Raw genomic sequence first — 17,697 nt, forward strand, 5'->3', positions numbered from 1 at the left:
ACACGTTGCAACTATTGTTACCGTTCGAAATTAATGTGCGAAGAGTGCATTTCAAGGTTACGTCCGGTGCATTTGATAAGCAGAGCGCGGCTTACACTCGGTGACGAAGAAGTTGAGCATGGTGAGGATGACCGTGTGTCCGCTGAACATGTAGTCCCCGCACGTGTGCACGCCCGTCAGCGTCATCCCGAACCCCGACCAAATCTTCAACGCTCGCTCGAGCTTCGCCCCAAAGTCACTGTACAACTGGGGCGCAGCGCGAGACACAAACCCGTCGCAACGTCAACGACCACGTTTCAAACCCGGCGGCGGAGCCTTCAAGTGTGCTGGCAGTCGCAACTGTGCCAGGGTTACCCACAAGGCACAGGTGGGAAAAGGGACGGGGAGGGGGGGGGGACGCCCCATTTCGCTAGCTGTGCAAAGACCAATACCCAGAATGCACCGCCACTCATGAGATGGCACCCTAGTCGTTTCCATGTGAACACACACACACGCCCGCCCGCCCGCAGGCACGACCACGCGCACAGCGTATGACCAGGTACGCGGATGAGAGTGTTCGCACAAACACGCGCAACGCACGCATGCGTGGCCGCGTCACACACCCGCTCGCCGACACCTGCACAAAGCATGGAAAGCACCGCTTCCGCCAGAAGCCATGGGTTTTGCCAGGAGCTGCACTGAGCCATGCACAACGCCGACACCGAGACCACGGCCGCATGGGCAGCACACCGACAGCGTGCAAGCATAGCCCCGTCCGAAAGCCATGGGTAGTTGCACAGAAATGTGTTTGGAGCCAGCGCGTAGCCACAGAACGGGCCGCGTGCGATTTGCACAGGGAGACCTCGCGTGCCCGCGACCAAGCCACCGCGTGCTGGGGCCAGGGGAGGCACGGAACAACTGAAGTGCAACATTGCCTTCACCCGCACACGTAACTCAGACACATTACTTGGTGGCGATGCTGCTGCATTGGCAGTGGTGCACAGGCACGCATAACGTTCGTCAACAGTGCCGTGGCCTTCACACGATAAAGTATAGAAGAGGTGGACGTTTCGGGTAACGGTTCTTCTTCACAGGTGACGCTTTTTGGGCAATGGCCATCTGTCACAAGGGCCACTAGCAACAATTTCACCTGGTGTATACTTTTATATTTAAATCAGTGGTCAGTTAAGGGGCGATTTTCACTTAAGTTGTTTTACGCGTGCGGCCACTTGGTGCTTCCCGTGTGCCGACTTACAGAGCTGGTCAAGCGAAACGTTTAGCCGCTCTGCATCCACAGCGATCAAGTAAAACCCCCAAAAGCCAGACTCATGTGGGACAGAGGCTTTCCTGCTATGGCGGATGCCTGCGAAATGTCAAATAAATAATAAATTATTCCCATTAATTTATACTGAACACCTAACATATTAAATTAGCACGTAATAATTTCACAACATATCAGTAGGTATTTCTAATCTTCATATTTTACGTTTAATAATATATTATTTTTAATCATTTGTTTTCTGCACTGTTTAATTTAAATCACCATCACCAAGAGGCAGAGTGGGGGGGGGGGGAGGCTGATACTTACATCCAATAAACTGTACGGTAGAGTTTCGATTTAAAGCTTTCGTGACTGCAGGGATTCATCTTCTTGGTTCTTTCGGTAAAGTCACGTAGAAGAGAAATAATAAAATAATAAGAATAAAACATAATAAAATAATTTGTGAGAATTATTTTATTATGTTTTATTATTTTAATAATTCGTGAGAATGATTTTATTATGTTTTACTTTATTATTTTATTATTTCCATTCTACGTGACTTTACCGAAAGAATCAAGAAGATGTACGGTAGAGTTTACGGTATTTTTATTTTTGTAAAATTAAATAAAAGCGGGATGTAGAATACGTTCAATGGCACCAAACCTATAAAAAAGAACAGCACAGGATGCTGATAGCTTTAGCATTTCTCGTACACGTTGCATTTTAGTGGATGACAAAGGTTGGTTGGGGAAGGTGCCTTACACTTCCTCGTAGGCGATTAAGAGAATTTCCTCCCGCAAGGTTAGCACAGCCGTTTACACCGCACCCTACCGCACGCAGCAGCGTGCCGCTCTGAGTTTATAACGTCTATATTGATCCATGTCTTCATATCGGTGGTCTCGCCAGCTTACCCAAAAATCCGGGCTCGCCGGAGTCTGGCTTTGTGAGCTTTTACCGTCCAATGTAGGTTAGCCAACGACCGAATCACCCGGGCACGTGCGGCACGAAGAGCTCGTATCTCGGAAGCCAAGCGGGGTTGACATCACCACCGGTGCTGGGCCCACCGTGGCGAAGAGGATTTGGCGCCCGTTTCTAAGCGAGCCCTCTGGGGGGTGCTGCTGCTGCTGCTGCTGCTGATGCTGCCGCTGCTGCCGCTGCTGCTGCTGCCGCTGCTGCTGCCGCTGCTGCTGCTGCCGCTGCTGCTGGCACGAGCACGGACGCTCCGGCACAGACTGGCACGGAGTGGTGGGGCGTGTGGGCGCGCTGCCAGAGGTCGCAATCGGGTACCCGATACCCGTACCCTACCCGATACCCGGCTACCCGTACCCGGCTGGGTACGGGTACGGGTAGCCTTTTGCGACCCTGGTGCGGCAGGGTACGGGTACGGGTAAGCCGTGAGTCACTGATGAGTCACCGTTTGTCACTCATTTCTGGTAGGGTACGGGTAGGGAACGGGTACCCGGCCGGGTACGGGTACCCATTTGCGACCCTGGTGCGGCCGGGTACAGGTTACGGGTAAGGAATCAAAACCCGTTTTCCACCTCTGTCGCGCGCACACCCCGACAACACACTTGTGCGCGAAATAAAAAACAACCCATAGCTCTGGATGAGACTGGCGTTGGTCAGCACATGCAGTGAGAGCCACGAGACGCGTAACGCAGACAGGTACACGCGCACCGCGTTGTCGAGGTCCGTTAGTTCCATTGAGCCGTTCGGGTACCGAGTCGGAGAAATTCAGGTAACTTACTTGTTGATTTTCCTGAAAATTGCAGATTGAAGGGAGGGTGATGAGACGAAATGGGACAGAGGGAAAGATCAGAGAAAGAGAAGGGACAGAGAAAAGCACGGAGGGGAGAATCAAAGTGGAATTAAACGTACTGTGTAAACATTACCCAGAATACAGCATCACAATCAACCACTTTCATCCCATACTCTGTGCTCAGGTCACTGACATTCTTGGAGAACCCCGATAATGCCAACTCCCATACATGGCCTGTTGTACGCATGTATTTTGAACTTCTTTCGCACAGTGCGTCACCAACCGTGTTAATCGGAGGTGGCACCATCGCATTTTCATATTTGGTCATCCGCTGGAATATACTCATTCCGCTCCAAACACGCGTGTGCTTGGATTTTACAACCGATGACATCGTCACGAGACAAAGACTCGTCCATCCTGGTGCCGCGTCTGAACAACTGGATATCATCTTCTTGGTTCTTTCGGTAAAGTCACGTAGAATGGAAATAATACAATAATAAAAATAAAACATAATAAAATAATTTTCACGACGTTTCGGCCACAACGCAAGCAGCCGTCCTCAGGTGGAGAACAGGTCTGTCGAGGAGACAGACTCTGTCTCCTCGACAGACCTGTTCTCCACCTGAGACAGAGTCTGTCTCCTCGACAGACCTGTTCTCCACCTGAGGATGGCTGCTTGCATTGTGGCTGAAACGTCGTGAGAATTATTTTATTATGTTTTATTTTTATTATTTTATTATTTCCATTCTACGTGACTTTACCGAAAGAACTGGAGATCCTCAAATTTCTGCTAAGTAGGAGGTGGAGTGGTGGCGCTTAGGCGTACTGCGAACCCGGCGGCCCCAGTTCGGTCGCCAGCCACGGCGATCATCGGTGGCGAGCGACACCGGAGCCAATTCTGCCCCACCACTTCACCGCTCTGCACTGACCGGCGTGGTGAAGTATGGTACAACAACCCTCGCGAACAAGGCGGTATGGGGAGGGCCCTATCCAGCAGTGGATTGACAAAAGGCTGTTAAATTATTATTCGTAATGTTATTATCATCTTCTTGTTTCTTTCGGTAAAGTCACGTAGAAGGGAAATAATAAAATAATAAAAATAAAACATAATAAAATAATTCTCACGACGTTTCGGCCACAACGCAAGCAGCCGTCCTCAGGTGGAGAACAGGTCTGTCGAGAATAATCTCTCAGTCTGAGAGATTCAGACTGAGAGATTCAGACTCTGTCTTCTCCGTCCTCAGGTGGAGAACAGGTCTGTCGAGAAGAATCTCTCAGTCTGAGAGATTCAGACTGAGAGATTCAGACTCTGTCTTCTCGACAGACCTGTTCTCCACCTGAGGACGGCTGCTTGCGTTGTGGCCGAAACGTCGTGAGAATAATTTTAGAATGTTTAATTTTTATTATTTTATTATTTCCATTCTACGTGACTTTACCGAAAGAACCAAGAAGATGAATCCCTGCAGTCACGAAAGCTTCAAATCGAAATGTTATTATTACTCGGTGTGCTCATGCTGCGTTGACTATCGCCGTCTTACGAATGCGTACGCATGTAATGGGTGCTGCAGTACCTGTATTTCCAAACCACAGTTCAATCGTGTCAATTTGTTTAGTAAAAAACTGGTCTAATGAGTGCCAATAAGCGATCCTGTAAAGTAATCAACTAATCCGCTGGCCAGCTGACTGTGTCTGGCACCTGCACAGTGGTGATGTCATCGCCAGCTCGTGGCGGCATGGTGGCTGCTGCTGTTGTTGTTTTCCTCGCACTTTCTGTTTATAGGTGGCGTTGTGTCGCCACTTTGGAAGGGTTTAGCCAGAGATCAATCGATTTAATTTTTGGCCCGCGTTTTGGGCAACTGAGAAAATGGGAGACGTCTCCTGGCATTGCTTGGCACAAAGGGCCAACAGTTTGGGGCGTTTGAGTCGATTCGATTTTGGTAATCGGCTAGCACGGAGCAGCAGTAACCTGAACGGAGTTGAGCCAGTTTTGTGCGAGTTGCCCGGGTCAGGGATTTTTCGTCGTCTGCTATGGGTGGGGGCCAACCCCCTAGCACGACATTGGGGGCTTGTAGGCGATCACTGTCACCAAGGGAGCAGCGCACGCAGCACGTACCTTCCCCGAGCACTGCAGGTGCACGCCCGGCACCGACAGCGACGTCACAAACATGGTGACGCAGCGCAGCAGGAACACGGTGCCTATCAGCGAGAACATGCGGCGCAGCAGGATGGACCTGAGCAGACACACACACACACACAGAGGCAAAGCTCCCCCGTGTAGCCTTTAACAAACTGGATAAGTGTTATTATCCAGCACCTATGAAGGCCGGAATGGTGCACGAGTGAGCGGTGTGGCTAGCACCATGCCCGACTATTTTGTCTCCCCAGTGATGACGTCTAAACAGTACTAGGTACTCATTTAAGGCTGAGTCTAATTCGCTGCATAAGTAGCAGGAGTTATATCGAATAAAATCGTGCGCGCGATTGAAAAACAAAGGCCAGCTTTGCGCCATTCCACCCCCTTCTCCTAGAATTCTCAACAGTGGCCAACGTTTGGCTCGGTGAGACTCCATAGCCTCGTTCATCAAAATCAATATTTGGTGTATTTTCAAAAAGTCGAATTACAAAAGAGTTAGAAAAGTTTATTTCTGGACCACGTGGTGGAGTGATGCAAAGGGAGAACTCGTGCCCTTGGACTCTTCCGTTAACCACACGTGTCGCAGGTGCCCTCTCATATTTTTACAGAAACGTTCCAAACCAATTTCTGGATGTTTTCTTACTTCTTAATTTGATCTCTTCAGCCTTCCACCTATTTCTTCGTCATGACGGTGACTCGGGTTAAACTGTACAGCAGTGACGTGCGCTTAAAGTCTTATTTAACAACCCTCCCCAAGATTAATACTGGGCAGGCGCTGGCCCGAAAATATCCACTGCACATGGTCATGCGTTTACCTGTGCTTGTGAAACACGAGTACGGAGCTCCAGATGGTGGTGAGGATAAGGCCACACACCTCGGTCATGGCAAAGGCCCATGGGATCCGTGGAACGCTGGGACACACGCACAGCGGCACTGCCATCAGCACGGCAAACAACGACCACACAGGTGCATGACGTCGCTGTATTGCGAAATTAATTGTTGCAAAATCTGCATTAAAATATTACACCCCGACCCAACATCGGTCAGAGGAGCAAACCTTTAATTACGGGTCTGGGAATTTCACAATCGCGCGTTGAGACATCGAATTTGAGAACAAAATTCGTTAAAACTGCTCTTTGTGTTCAGTTTGTTGTCCTTCCCCCGCACCTCCGACTACGTACGGTGCCAAAGAAGATTTCAACACACATCTGCCGTGACAAAATAAGTATATTACATTTCCAAGCTATGTTATCTATAACAACAAAAAACCTTGCTTAAAAGAAACATAATTGTAACCTCACCCCCCACCCAGGGATGCTGCGGCGGTGTCATGGCTAGCACACTGGAATTGCCATGCACAGGTAACGGGGTGGATTGGATCTCCCGGCGCGGCAGCTGAAACAAAGTTTCACAAATCCCTCCACCTCCGTCCACCCAGCTGTATAAATGGGTGCACCACAGTTCGTCGACTGGCAGGTCACATGTTGCTAGGGCGACAATGGGAACTCCCACCGCTTCCAAGACGCCTGGCCTACGTGGAAGAGTAGGCCAAATGCCGTTTAGAGAGGGCTCTCAAGAGCTCCCTGTAGTAGAGACCCTTCCGCCAGCAGTGACGGGAGCAAGACATTGCAGGGCTGCACCTTTTCGTTTTTCCTTGTAACTCTCGCCCATCGCTTTCGTTACCCCGACCCAGCAGCATGCCGCACTGCCGCACTGCCTCACTTGTCAAGGAAGATGTCGGGCAGGGGGGGGTAGGTTTCCATGTCGGGCACGCGGTCGTGCACGATCACCATGACGAAGGCCGTGGCCCCGAACACGAGCACGACGTACACCAAGCTCACGAGCGTCTTCCAGTACTCGGGGTCGAGCTTACGCCCGCCGCCGTGACCTCTGCCCTGCCCGCCGCCCCCCCGCGCCCCGCCAGCCGGCGCTGCAGGCGGCGCGTTCTGCAGGCTCGACTGCACGCCGCCTGGTTGGTGCGCGCGCAACGCGATTCTGCGATACGGCACGCCTGCGGAGGAGCCGGAGACGGGGTTGATGAGCGGCGCGGGTGCGACGCAAACGCCGGCTCTGTTTAAACTCGCACCGTAGGCCCGGCAGTTATAATGCCCTTTAGAGACGTGACGTCTGAACTTTTAATGCATCCAAGGAGAGCTATATTCGTGCAATAGAAGTTATAGACCAACCATTGCATGGGTTTTTTTAAAGTAGAGTTCATAGTCTCAGCCAGGTCATCAACAACTGCACGCAAAACAATCCACCGTATTAAATATGGCTCTGCATGTTAATTTGAGTAAATTCGAGCTCTGAGAATTTTAAAATATTTGTTTGTCATGCAACGAACATTACTCTCTGCAGGTGGGTGGGTGGGAAAGTGCTGCCCCCTACTGGAAGGGATCTCAGATGTAGTTCTGTCACATCCACTTCGATGAGCCATTCTCAATAGCGCAATCGGAATACAACTTTAGGAGATTTTTTAAATACGAACCGTTGGTGTAGCGATGATCATTCCCTCTCTCCGCCACCTGCTGCATATGCTGCTGCTGCTGCGACCTTGCACCATAACCTTGATCTGATGAGAGTAACTGGTGCTCGTGGAAGTGAAAACAGCAACATTGGCCATACGAGCTGCATGGGCCTTCCAACTCATAGCTTCCTGTACACAATTACAAAAATACATGGCAATTAGACAGTAGCTAACTGAGCTTACCGTGAATGGTGCTATCCTGGCTCACAGCTGCAATGCAGGGTTGAAGTGCAATCCACATGGTGTTCTATTGCATAACGGACACATCATCATCACTGTGTGCGATGCGTGCCTGCCTGCCACAGCAAGTCGGCTGTTGACATCTGCGTGTAGATAGATTTTGAGCGCTAGTAGTTGTGCATACACCCCCCCTCTTGCAGAGCTTCACGGTTCGATTCCAGCGGCCGCCCTGGTTAATACTGTGGGCGCATTAACCGTAACATTCCTTCGTGTCGCAATTGCCGTTAATTAATGAGAGTGAGGGCACTGCGTGCTGGCGTCACGGTCCGAATTTGCCAAAAACAAAATGTATCGCCCCGCAAATCACTCAATTGTAAGATTCACAGCAATAATTAAAAGTCCCCGACTGCTCAAAAAAGACTTGGCAGAACCCTCCTGAAGAAAGAAGTTCAAGTTCAAGTTCATTTATTAGGTATAGCCCTGTGAGCCATTCGGCTCTTGAATCGGGTGCAACCGCAACAAACAAAAACGAGTCGTGAGACTCAGCGAAGAAAGTGCTGTGAAAGTAAAGGACGATCGATACCGTTGCTCGGATTGCAAAATGGAGCCTCCATGCAGTGGCAAGTCACTTCGGGATACAACGTTCAGGACTGCGCGAGCTGTGGTCAGGTGCCCCTGGCACCACGACCACCACGCACGCGTGCTGCGTATTCGTGTCACCAAGCCCTCAAACGGCTCTCCCCCCCAAACCTCACAAAAGCACCGCCCTACCGATCATTCACCAATTTGGAGTTATACAAAATAAAAGTTATGCCGCCTTGGCAGTGGCGCACAAGCACAGCCAACAAACACTCAACACATTCGCCAATAACATTGATGCAATCATGAACACATTCCTCCTGCGGAGGGAGCTGGTAGGAACGTTGGGTTGCTCGGTCAATGGCCTGCAGGGTCAACGGCGGCGTGGTGTATTCCGCAAATATGCCCGACTGTGAGGGCGGGCACAAGCCGGGGTGAGTAGGTTAAACGTTGAGTTTTATAAGGGCACCACGGGGTGACCAGCCCCTCCCCACCCAGCCCCACCCCTCCCACCCCCCACCCAGCCCCACCCTCCCCACCCAGCCCCTCCCCTCCCCACCCAGCCCCACCTTCCCCACCCAGCCCCTCCCCACCCTCCCCTCCCCACCCAGCCCCTCCCTCCCCACCCAGCCCCTCCCTGCCCGACGGACACAATAAACCCCTGTGGGCTGGTGTAACCAGGAGGTTCCTACCAGTAAAACGTGTAATAGGTGATGCTCTGGACAATGACCCTCCATCATAGCACAGAGATAAAGAGGCCAGGGCAAATAAGTGAATAATAGTTTGCGACTGCAGGGGGTGTATAGCGTAGCAGTCTCCAACCACGATTCAAACTCTCCAGCCTCTTCTTCTTGGTTCTTTCGGTAAAGTTACGTGACTTTACCGAAAGAACCAAGAAGATGAATCCCTGCAGTCACGAAAGCTTTAAATCGAAATTTAAATTCTCCAGCCTCTTTGTCTCTCTGCTTGGGAAAAAGGGTCATTGCACGATACAGCGTACATTCTATACATATATTTCACTTTTAAGGCAATGTTATTGATGAATGCATTGGCTTTTGTGTTATTTGTGCCTGAGCACCTCTGGCAAATGCATATACAGCGGGCCAGCGTGAATGGGCCAAGCTAGGCATTCTGTCGTACAATTTGTCTTGTTTAATTAACCGACAGAACCGAGAGTGGCAGCAGCAGAAGCAGCAGCTCCCTGCTCTTAAGACTAGGCGGCACTCGTGACCGCCCGCGTATGTTTTGCTAGAGGGCAATGTCGTTGACGAAGCCGGCGATGTTTTCTTCTTGGTTCTTTCGGTAAAGTCACGTAGAATGGAAATAATAAAATAATAAAAATAAAACATAATAAAATTATTCTCACGACGTTTCGGCCACAACGCAAGCAGCCGTCCTCAGGTGAAGACCAGGTCTGTCGGGGAGACAGCGTCCGAAAGAACCAAGAAGATGAATCCCTGCAGTCACGAAAGCTTTAAATCGAAATTTGGTGATGTTTGTTTTGATTTGTGATCCTATCGCCAGGTTTGTTTACGACGCTCCTACAAAACACACGTGAGCCATCCTGGTGACAGCACGCACAAAGTCAAATACCCGTGAGGTTTTCCTGACTGAACAGAAGTAGAATACGTCACCGGGCTACAAATATAAAAAATAATACAAATAATAGCAAAACAACAACAACACCCATGAGACCGTGTGTTCCCTTCCAAATATTTTTTTTCTGGATTTAGCTGCGTGTTGAGCATTTTTATTCTGAAGCGTCTTCGGGAGTTGAATTCAACTCCCGAAAACGCCCAGAAAACTACACCGGGAAGGGAACACACGCCCGGATGTTTCTTAATGTTTATACTGAAATTGAATTAAACTGATGAAGATGTCGACAGCAGTGCAGCCCCCACCTGGAAATCCACATTTTGGATTAAAAGCAGCTGTGAAAATGTATTCGTCAAATGTGTTGCCTTGTCCTTGCATATCATTTATTATAAAAAAAAATAGAAACTCCAACACACATTGCTAGTTGTAGTGTTGAGGTTTCATCAGTGACAACCTTGACAAATATATGTCCGCCACGCAAGCAAAACTTTTTCGCAATGTCACAATAGCCCTTCAAAAATAATAAAAATTCCAAATTCACAGCCCGTTGTCAATCAACTGTTGGATGAAGTCCAAGTGAAGTTTTCGCAAGGCCTTCTTGGGGGTTGTTTGATCGCACTTCACTCCTCATCCCGAGGTAAAATGTGAATGTAGAAACGTGGATTAAACGGCTGACGACATTAAGAACCACGTTCTCATTGTCGACCCCACGGTTCGTCTTCCACGGCGGTCACAGGCTCTTCTCGCAACGGATTTCCAACCAGGCCAGGGTCCACGTTCAGCCGACATCCCTCTACGACTGGGGCCGATGTGACCACAACCCACTCCGCGGACGTGCCCAGCGTGGATTTCGGCCCCCGACCCGACTCAACGGCGGTCTCAGGGCTCTCCCTCCACGCCGCTGCCAACGAACGAGCCAACGGTGACAAGTAAATGTGCGGCAACGCCGCGTGGCACGTACCACGCGTGGCGGCACGCAGCGACGCGACGGCTCGCATCAGCCTCTTGGCGTCGCCCAACACCTTCATGCAGATGGGGGGCGACAGCAGCTCGGCCTGCGTGAGGCTCAGCAACCCCGGCCCGTCGAGGCGATGGACGTCGCTCAGCAGCTCCGAGAGCTCGCCCATGCCCTCTTTGTGCAGCCACGTGCCCACCTGGTGGAGACGCGCGAAGGAGCAGATGGCGGCGGCGGTGGCGGTCACAGGCGGCGACGCCACGAGTCCGTGCGACGCACGCGGCACGGCGATGACGTGCGACGCCCAACCTCGCACACGCGGCACGGCGATTACGCGCAGCGACTCGCTGCACGAATAACGAGCGCGCGATGAAGATCGGACTCATTGTTATTATGACCACTATTATAGTATTATTACTAGTATTGTTATTCATATTCTTGGATCTGTCGGTAAAGTCACGTAGAAGGGAAATAATAAAATAAAAATAAAATGTGATAAAATTCTCACGACGTTTCGGCCACAACACAAGCAGCCGTCCTCAGGTGAAGAACAAAGCTGTCGGAAAGACAGCGTCCTAATGAACACTTCTAAACTTGGCAGCGTATTTTAAGCTGGGTGGGAAGAGCAGAGCGCCTTGACAAAGGAGTATTTTTAAATTTAAAGCTTTCGTGACTGCAGGGATTCATCTTCTTGGTTCTTTTGGTAAAGTCACGTAGAAGGAAAATAATAAAATAAAAATATTATACTTTAATTATGTTTTATTTTTATTATAATAATTTTGTTATGTTTTATTTGTATTATTTTCCTTCTAATAATAAAAATAAAACATATCGATTTTATTATGTTAATTTATTTTATTTTATTATTTTCCTTCTAATAATGAAATAATAAAAATAAAACATAAACATTTTATCATATTTAATTTTTATTATTTTCCTTCTACGTGACTTTACCAAAAGAACCAAGAAGATGAAAGGAGTATTGTTATTTGGCAGGCAGTCGTAGTCGTAGCACCGGCAATTAGCACAGGTGGCTACGTACGGTGCGAAAGAAGCTCAACATGCAAACGTACGTAGCCAAGGTCCCGCTTGATGATTTTTATTATAGTTGTAGTCATCGTCGACTAAAATAAAAACACCCACCTCCTTTGTGCCCCAGCTGCTCACGTCCTGTTGACCCTCCATCCTGCTTCACCGCACTGCTGCGAGGGAGTGAAAATAGAGAACACAGTTAATGTTTACCCAGTGAAACCACACGTGTGATGGCCAGTGCCTGAACAATTTGTGGTGCAAACGCGTACACGCACATAAAAACGTATACACACGCACACACATACAAACGTGTACACACGCACACACATACAAACGTGTACACACGCACACACATACAAACGTATACACACGCACACACATACAAACGTGTACACACGCACACACATACAAACGTATACACACGCACACACATACAAACGTGTACACACGCACACACATACAAACGTATACACACGCACACACATACAAACGTGTACACACGCACACACATACAAACGTGTACACACGCACACACATACAAACGTGTACACACGCACACACATACAAACGTATACACACGCACACACATACAAACGTGTACACACGCACACACATACAAACGTGTACACACGCACACACATACAAACGTGTACACACGCACACACATACAAACGTGTACACACGCACACACATACAAACGTATACACACGCACACACATACAAACGTGTACACACGCACACACATACAAACGTGTACACACGCACACACATACAAACGTATACACACGCACACACATACAAACGTGTACACACGCACACACATACAAACGTGTACACACGCACACACATACAAACGTGTACACACGCACACACATACAAACGTGTACACACGCACACACATTCAAACGTATACACACGCACACACATACAAACGTATACACACACACACATACAAACGTGTACACACGCACACACATACAAACGTGTACGCACGCACACACATACAAACGTATACACACACACACACATACAAACGTGTACACACGCACACACATACAAACGTATACACACACACACACATACAAACGTGTACACACGCACACACATACAAACGTGTACACACGCACACACATACAAACGTGTACACACGCACACACATACAAACGTATACACACGCACACACATACAAACGTGTACACACACACTCACATACAAACGTGTACACACGCACACACATACAAACGTGTACACTCACATACAAACGTGTACACACGCACACACATACAAACGTGTACACACGCACACACATACAAACGTATACACACGCACACACATACAAACGTGTACACACACACACATACAAACGTGTACACACGCACACACATACAAACGTATACACACACGCACACATACAAACGTATACACACACACACATACAAACGTGTACACTCACATACAAACGTGTACACACGCACACACATACAAACGTATACACACGCACACACATACAAACGTGTACACTCACATACAAACGTGTACACCCACACAAATGCAGCGCTTTTGGCATCCCGCTGCTGAACGAGGGTCTGCCCCCGCCGTGCGGATTGTGGAGGTTACTGACCATACTTCACCACGCAAGTCAGTGTGGGCTTGATCAAGGTGGGGGAGCAGAGACGTGTGTTGAATAAAAGCTCAGGACACGAATGACTCTTTGTTGCACTCTCCCAAGCTGCCCAAAACATTGTCCCACAGCCCATAGCACCTATTATGCATGGCGCTTGCCCATCCCAGCACTATCTAGGCTCGATCTTCTCATCTGAGACCTGATGAGATCGAGTGCATTCTGGGTGATTCTACCATTGGCAGGAATGCAAAACGAGACGAATTACAGTAAAACGTTGGATTGCGAGCATAATTCGTTCCGGAAACGTGTTTGTAATCCAAAGCGCTCGTATATCAAAGCACTCGTATATCAGTTGTGATCACGTGACGCTCGGCAGACAAAGCGTAGACACGTACTACTCGTATTGCAAGACCTCGCTCGTTTATCAAATTAAAATGTATTTAAAAATTTTGCTCGTCTTGCAAAACACTCGCAGACCAAGTTACTCGCAATCCAAGGTTTTACTGTATATTCAACGGGCGTAGCGTGAGACACCATAATCCATTGATTTCTATGCATCAGGACCCATAAAGTAGTTGCGGTACAGTGTTAGGCTAAAATAAAAACCGCACAAGTTTAACTGGTATTGGCCAAACATCCCAACACTAAAAATTACCTGCAAATTACCGTACTCGCCTCGGATGACACGTAGCAAGACACGGCAACATTGCCTGCGGCTGAAAACTCGGCAGGCAGGGCTCTCCTGAAAAGGTTTCTTGTGACTCAGCGAGACTCCCCTGGGTAAACGAGCGTGATAGTAATACGAATTATGAGATACAGGTTATTTATGCGTAAAAACCACAATGCACAACCACAGAGGAAGCTCTCGGTTTAACACTCCACTGACTTAGAATTCATAGGCTCTTTGTACAACCGACATGGAAATAACTTTGCGATAACGTCCCAAGAAATGTGTACGCAACAAATACGCAACACAGCACCATAAGAGTACACTGGCCTTCTAAAGCTAGGGTTTGATGGCACCTACAATGTATATTGCTGTAATGATATCTACTATGCACCTACAATGTATATTGCTATTAAGATATCTACCACGCCACTGACCAACACAATGCTTGTAGGAAAAAAACATGAATACAGTCCTGGTTTACACGGCTTCTTGCAAATGCACTGCTGGATGAAGGTCTCCCCCCTTAGCCATGTCAGCCATATGGGTTGTTTGGCCCATACTTGAAAGTCCAGGACTGGCTCGGATATCACCCGGGAATTGAATTTGGGTCGCCGAGTTCACAGTGGGCCGTGATAATCACGTTGCTACCCTCCCTTATACGACTGTGAACTATATATATTAAAATTGCGAAACTTATGACAAGTTCAACGAGAATCTGAACCTGGCACAGCATTGCCAAATAAGAATGCAACGCAGAGATGAAGTAACATAATCTGTACGAATTCTTCACCGCTAGAGATTTAATTTATGGCCATTAGCCAGCGCATATCTGACACTGTATAAACACTGTGTACGAGGTCTCACGCCTCTTGTTTTGGGCACATGGGCAAATTAGATTTGATAAACACGAAACGTTTATATCCTGTCACCAGAGGTGTGGACTCGAGTCATGTGACTTAGACTCGAGTCAGACTCGAGTCATGAATTTGATGACTTGCGACTCGACTTGGACTTGCATAACAATGACTTTGTCCCACCTCTGCCTGTCACTAGGAGCCGGTAATCCGGCACGGTGAGGGCAGCGAGGGTTGACGGAGCGCACGCACGATGTGAAAAGGTGTCATAACCCTGACCCTGCCAGAAAGGCAGTACAGCAAGTGGCCTATGTGCCATCCGTTTCCATCCGTACGGGAATAGAGCGTTGCTCCCTTTTCACGCGTGGGTTTCCTCCGGGTCCCCCGGTTTCCTGCACTTGTACAAACACTCGTCACTCATTCATTGTCTGAAAACTTTGAAAAATAAAAAGCCAATGCAGGACCCTCCTGAAAAAAAGACAATCTTACGACTCAGTGTGGCTGCTCTTGGATCAATAAGGGAACATAAATAAATAAATAACTGGCTTTAAATAAGTAACTACACTTTCGCACTGGCCAGCATTGTCTTAAGCAAGTAAATTGCAGGGCTGCACCTTTACCGACTTAGTGAATACAAATGTATACATATTTACATGGATTACGTATGTATTTGAACTTTTTTCGCACCGTACGTGCTAATAGGTGCGGGGAAGACCGACAAAATAAACACAAAAAGCAAGTTTGTGTTTAAGTAAAATGTTACAAGACTAGTTTTAATTCCGTAGTTTTTTGTGTTGTTGTCGTCGAAACTTGTGCATGGTCAGATGGTGAGGTGGCCGGGCTATAGTTAGTGGGTGGCCGGACCTCGCCCATGGGCGATTATTTATGTACTCAGTCACATCCTTATGAATCATGTCCAATGCTCTTTTCTTGCTCAACAAACACACCCTGTGTGTCCCAACCGGCTCGTGAGCCCTCGTAAAGCGACAACACTGCATACTCCTTAGGACAGGCATGTCCAAAGTCCGGCCCGCGGGCCAATCACGACCAGCGGTCAGATTTCATACGGCCCGCAGCTTCGGTCTTATAATGTGTTAGTTATGGCTCGCCAGCTCTGTCAGAATAAATACATCATAAAACTCGTGGAAATTTAAGGTATTCTATACAGTTTGTTCAATGTTATCTGACTGAATGAAAGGCAGAATTGCGTTTTTAGAGTTGTTCCCGTCTGCCTGAGTGGCTTATATTTGGTTACATTGTCATTTGAAAAATAAAGGTAATTGTGACAATGATAATTGTTTTATAACTGTGTGTATTTCCACGTAACTTTTGTGGTTAAAACAATGTCAAAAGGATCTATTGGTCCCCGGGCATCTTCACTTATCAAATGTGGCCCTCTTTGCAAAAAGTTTGGACACCCCTGCCTTAGGATATGGAACTATTGGATCCTCTAAGTTATAAAAATAATATCACAAACACAAAGGCACAGCCTTGCAATCACTTCCTCAAGCCACTGCTGGCAGAAGGGACTTAACTCGACGGATATCTTGAATATCCTTCTCGAGGGTAATTTGGCCTACTCTTCCACGCTTGGTAGAGGTGGAAGTACCCACACTGTGGCCCCATCACATGGGACCTGTCGATCGGGGGATTTTAATAAACTTGCCCAAGAATCTTGATTTGAAGCTTTCGTGACTGCAGGAATCCATACTCTTTGGTTCTTTCGGTAAAGTCACGTGGGTAGAAAAATAAAATAGATCACGACGTTTCGGGCGCAACACAAGCGTCCGTCATCAGGTGGGAAAGCATGGTCTGCTTGCTGAGGCAGACTTTTTTTAAAGGTTTGAAATGGGTGTATCCCAAGGGTCATAAAGAAGTGGCCGGGGCTAGTGATGTTAATGTGAGAGATTAGCATGTAACTGTAAGATAGGAGAGCGGCCTCCTCGACGAAAAAGTGCAACCCAACGGGTGCAATCGCAAGGGCATGTGAGTATGAGAGTGCAATCCAAAGGACATGTGAGCATGAGAGCAATCCAAAGGCATGAGAGTGCAATGCAAGAATGCAAAAAATCTGTGAAAAACAACAAGTACTGTACCAAAGTATATTAAATCAACAGCCAGAAATGGGGGAGTGATTTAAAAGCATGTCGTTCTTAACAAAGGGACATTGTCAGAGCGCAGCAAACAACAGCCCAGTCAGCCTGAGCTGGTGGCCCATGCCAGACCACCAAGTTTTACCCAGAAAGCTTGGAACCTGGTAAACAGATTCTAGATTTGAAGCTTTCGTGACTGCAAGGAATCATATTCTTAGGTTTTTTCGGTAAAGTCACGTAGGTAAAACATCAAAATTAATGAAAATAAAATGAAATAAAAACAAAAATCACGACGTTTCGGAGGCAACACAAGTCTCCATCATCAGGTGGGACCGTCACAGCCGAATTAGCTGCATCAAGTGATCACTTGATGTGATTTTTGTTTTTATTTTATTTTCATTAATTTTGATGTTTTACCTACGTGACTTTACTGAAAAAACCTAAGAATATGGTA

General features: G+C 47.9%; 2 protein-coding genes across 4 annotated transcripts in view; one reads left to right on the top strand and one right to left on the bottom strand.

The window, feature by feature from the left end:
• DHX37 (DEAH-box helicase 37) overlaps nucleotides 1–17,697 on the top strand; it is a 126,570-nt gene that overhangs the window by 54,733 nt on the left and 54,140 nt on the right. The gene's annotated exons all lie outside the window — the stretch shown is intronic.
• Nucleotides 1–17,697, bottom strand: part of SAMD8 (sterile alpha motif domain containing 8) — a 31,064-nt gene that overhangs the window by 3,012 nt on the left and 10,355 nt on the right. The window contains exons 2-8 of one of the 3 annotated variants that reach the window (XM_078874599.1): nucleotides 12,114–12,169; nucleotides 10,977–11,169; nucleotides 7,622–7,789; nucleotides 6,856–7,144; nucleotides 5,949–6,044; nucleotides 5,113–5,230; nucleotides 96–246 (exon numbers count right to left, since the gene is read on the bottom strand). In XM_078874599.1, the coding sequence (XP_078730725.1) occupies nucleotides 96–246; nucleotides 5,113–5,230; nucleotides 5,949–6,044; nucleotides 6,856–7,144; nucleotides 7,622–7,789; nucleotides 10,977–11,169; nucleotides 12,114–12,155 (1,057 nt within the window). In that variant the 5' untranslated portion in view covers nucleotides 12,156–12,169. Of the gene's footprint in view, nucleotides 1–95; nucleotides 247–1,755; nucleotides 3,000–5,112; nucleotides 5,231–5,948; nucleotides 6,045–6,855; nucleotides 7,145–7,621; nucleotides 7,790–10,976; nucleotides 11,170–12,113; nucleotides 12,173–17,697 lie in introns of those variants that run through there. The other 2 variants (XM_078874598.1, XM_078874600.1) reach the window with 2 other exon arrangements.

Source organism: Lampetra fluviatilis, chromosome 39, assembly GCF_964198595.1.
Source record: "Lampetra fluviatilis chromosome 39, kcLamFluv1.1, whole genome shotgun sequence".
Classification (NCBI taxonomy): Eukaryota; Metazoa; Chordata; class Hyperoartia; order Petromyzontiformes; family Petromyzontidae; genus Lampetra; species Lampetra fluviatilis.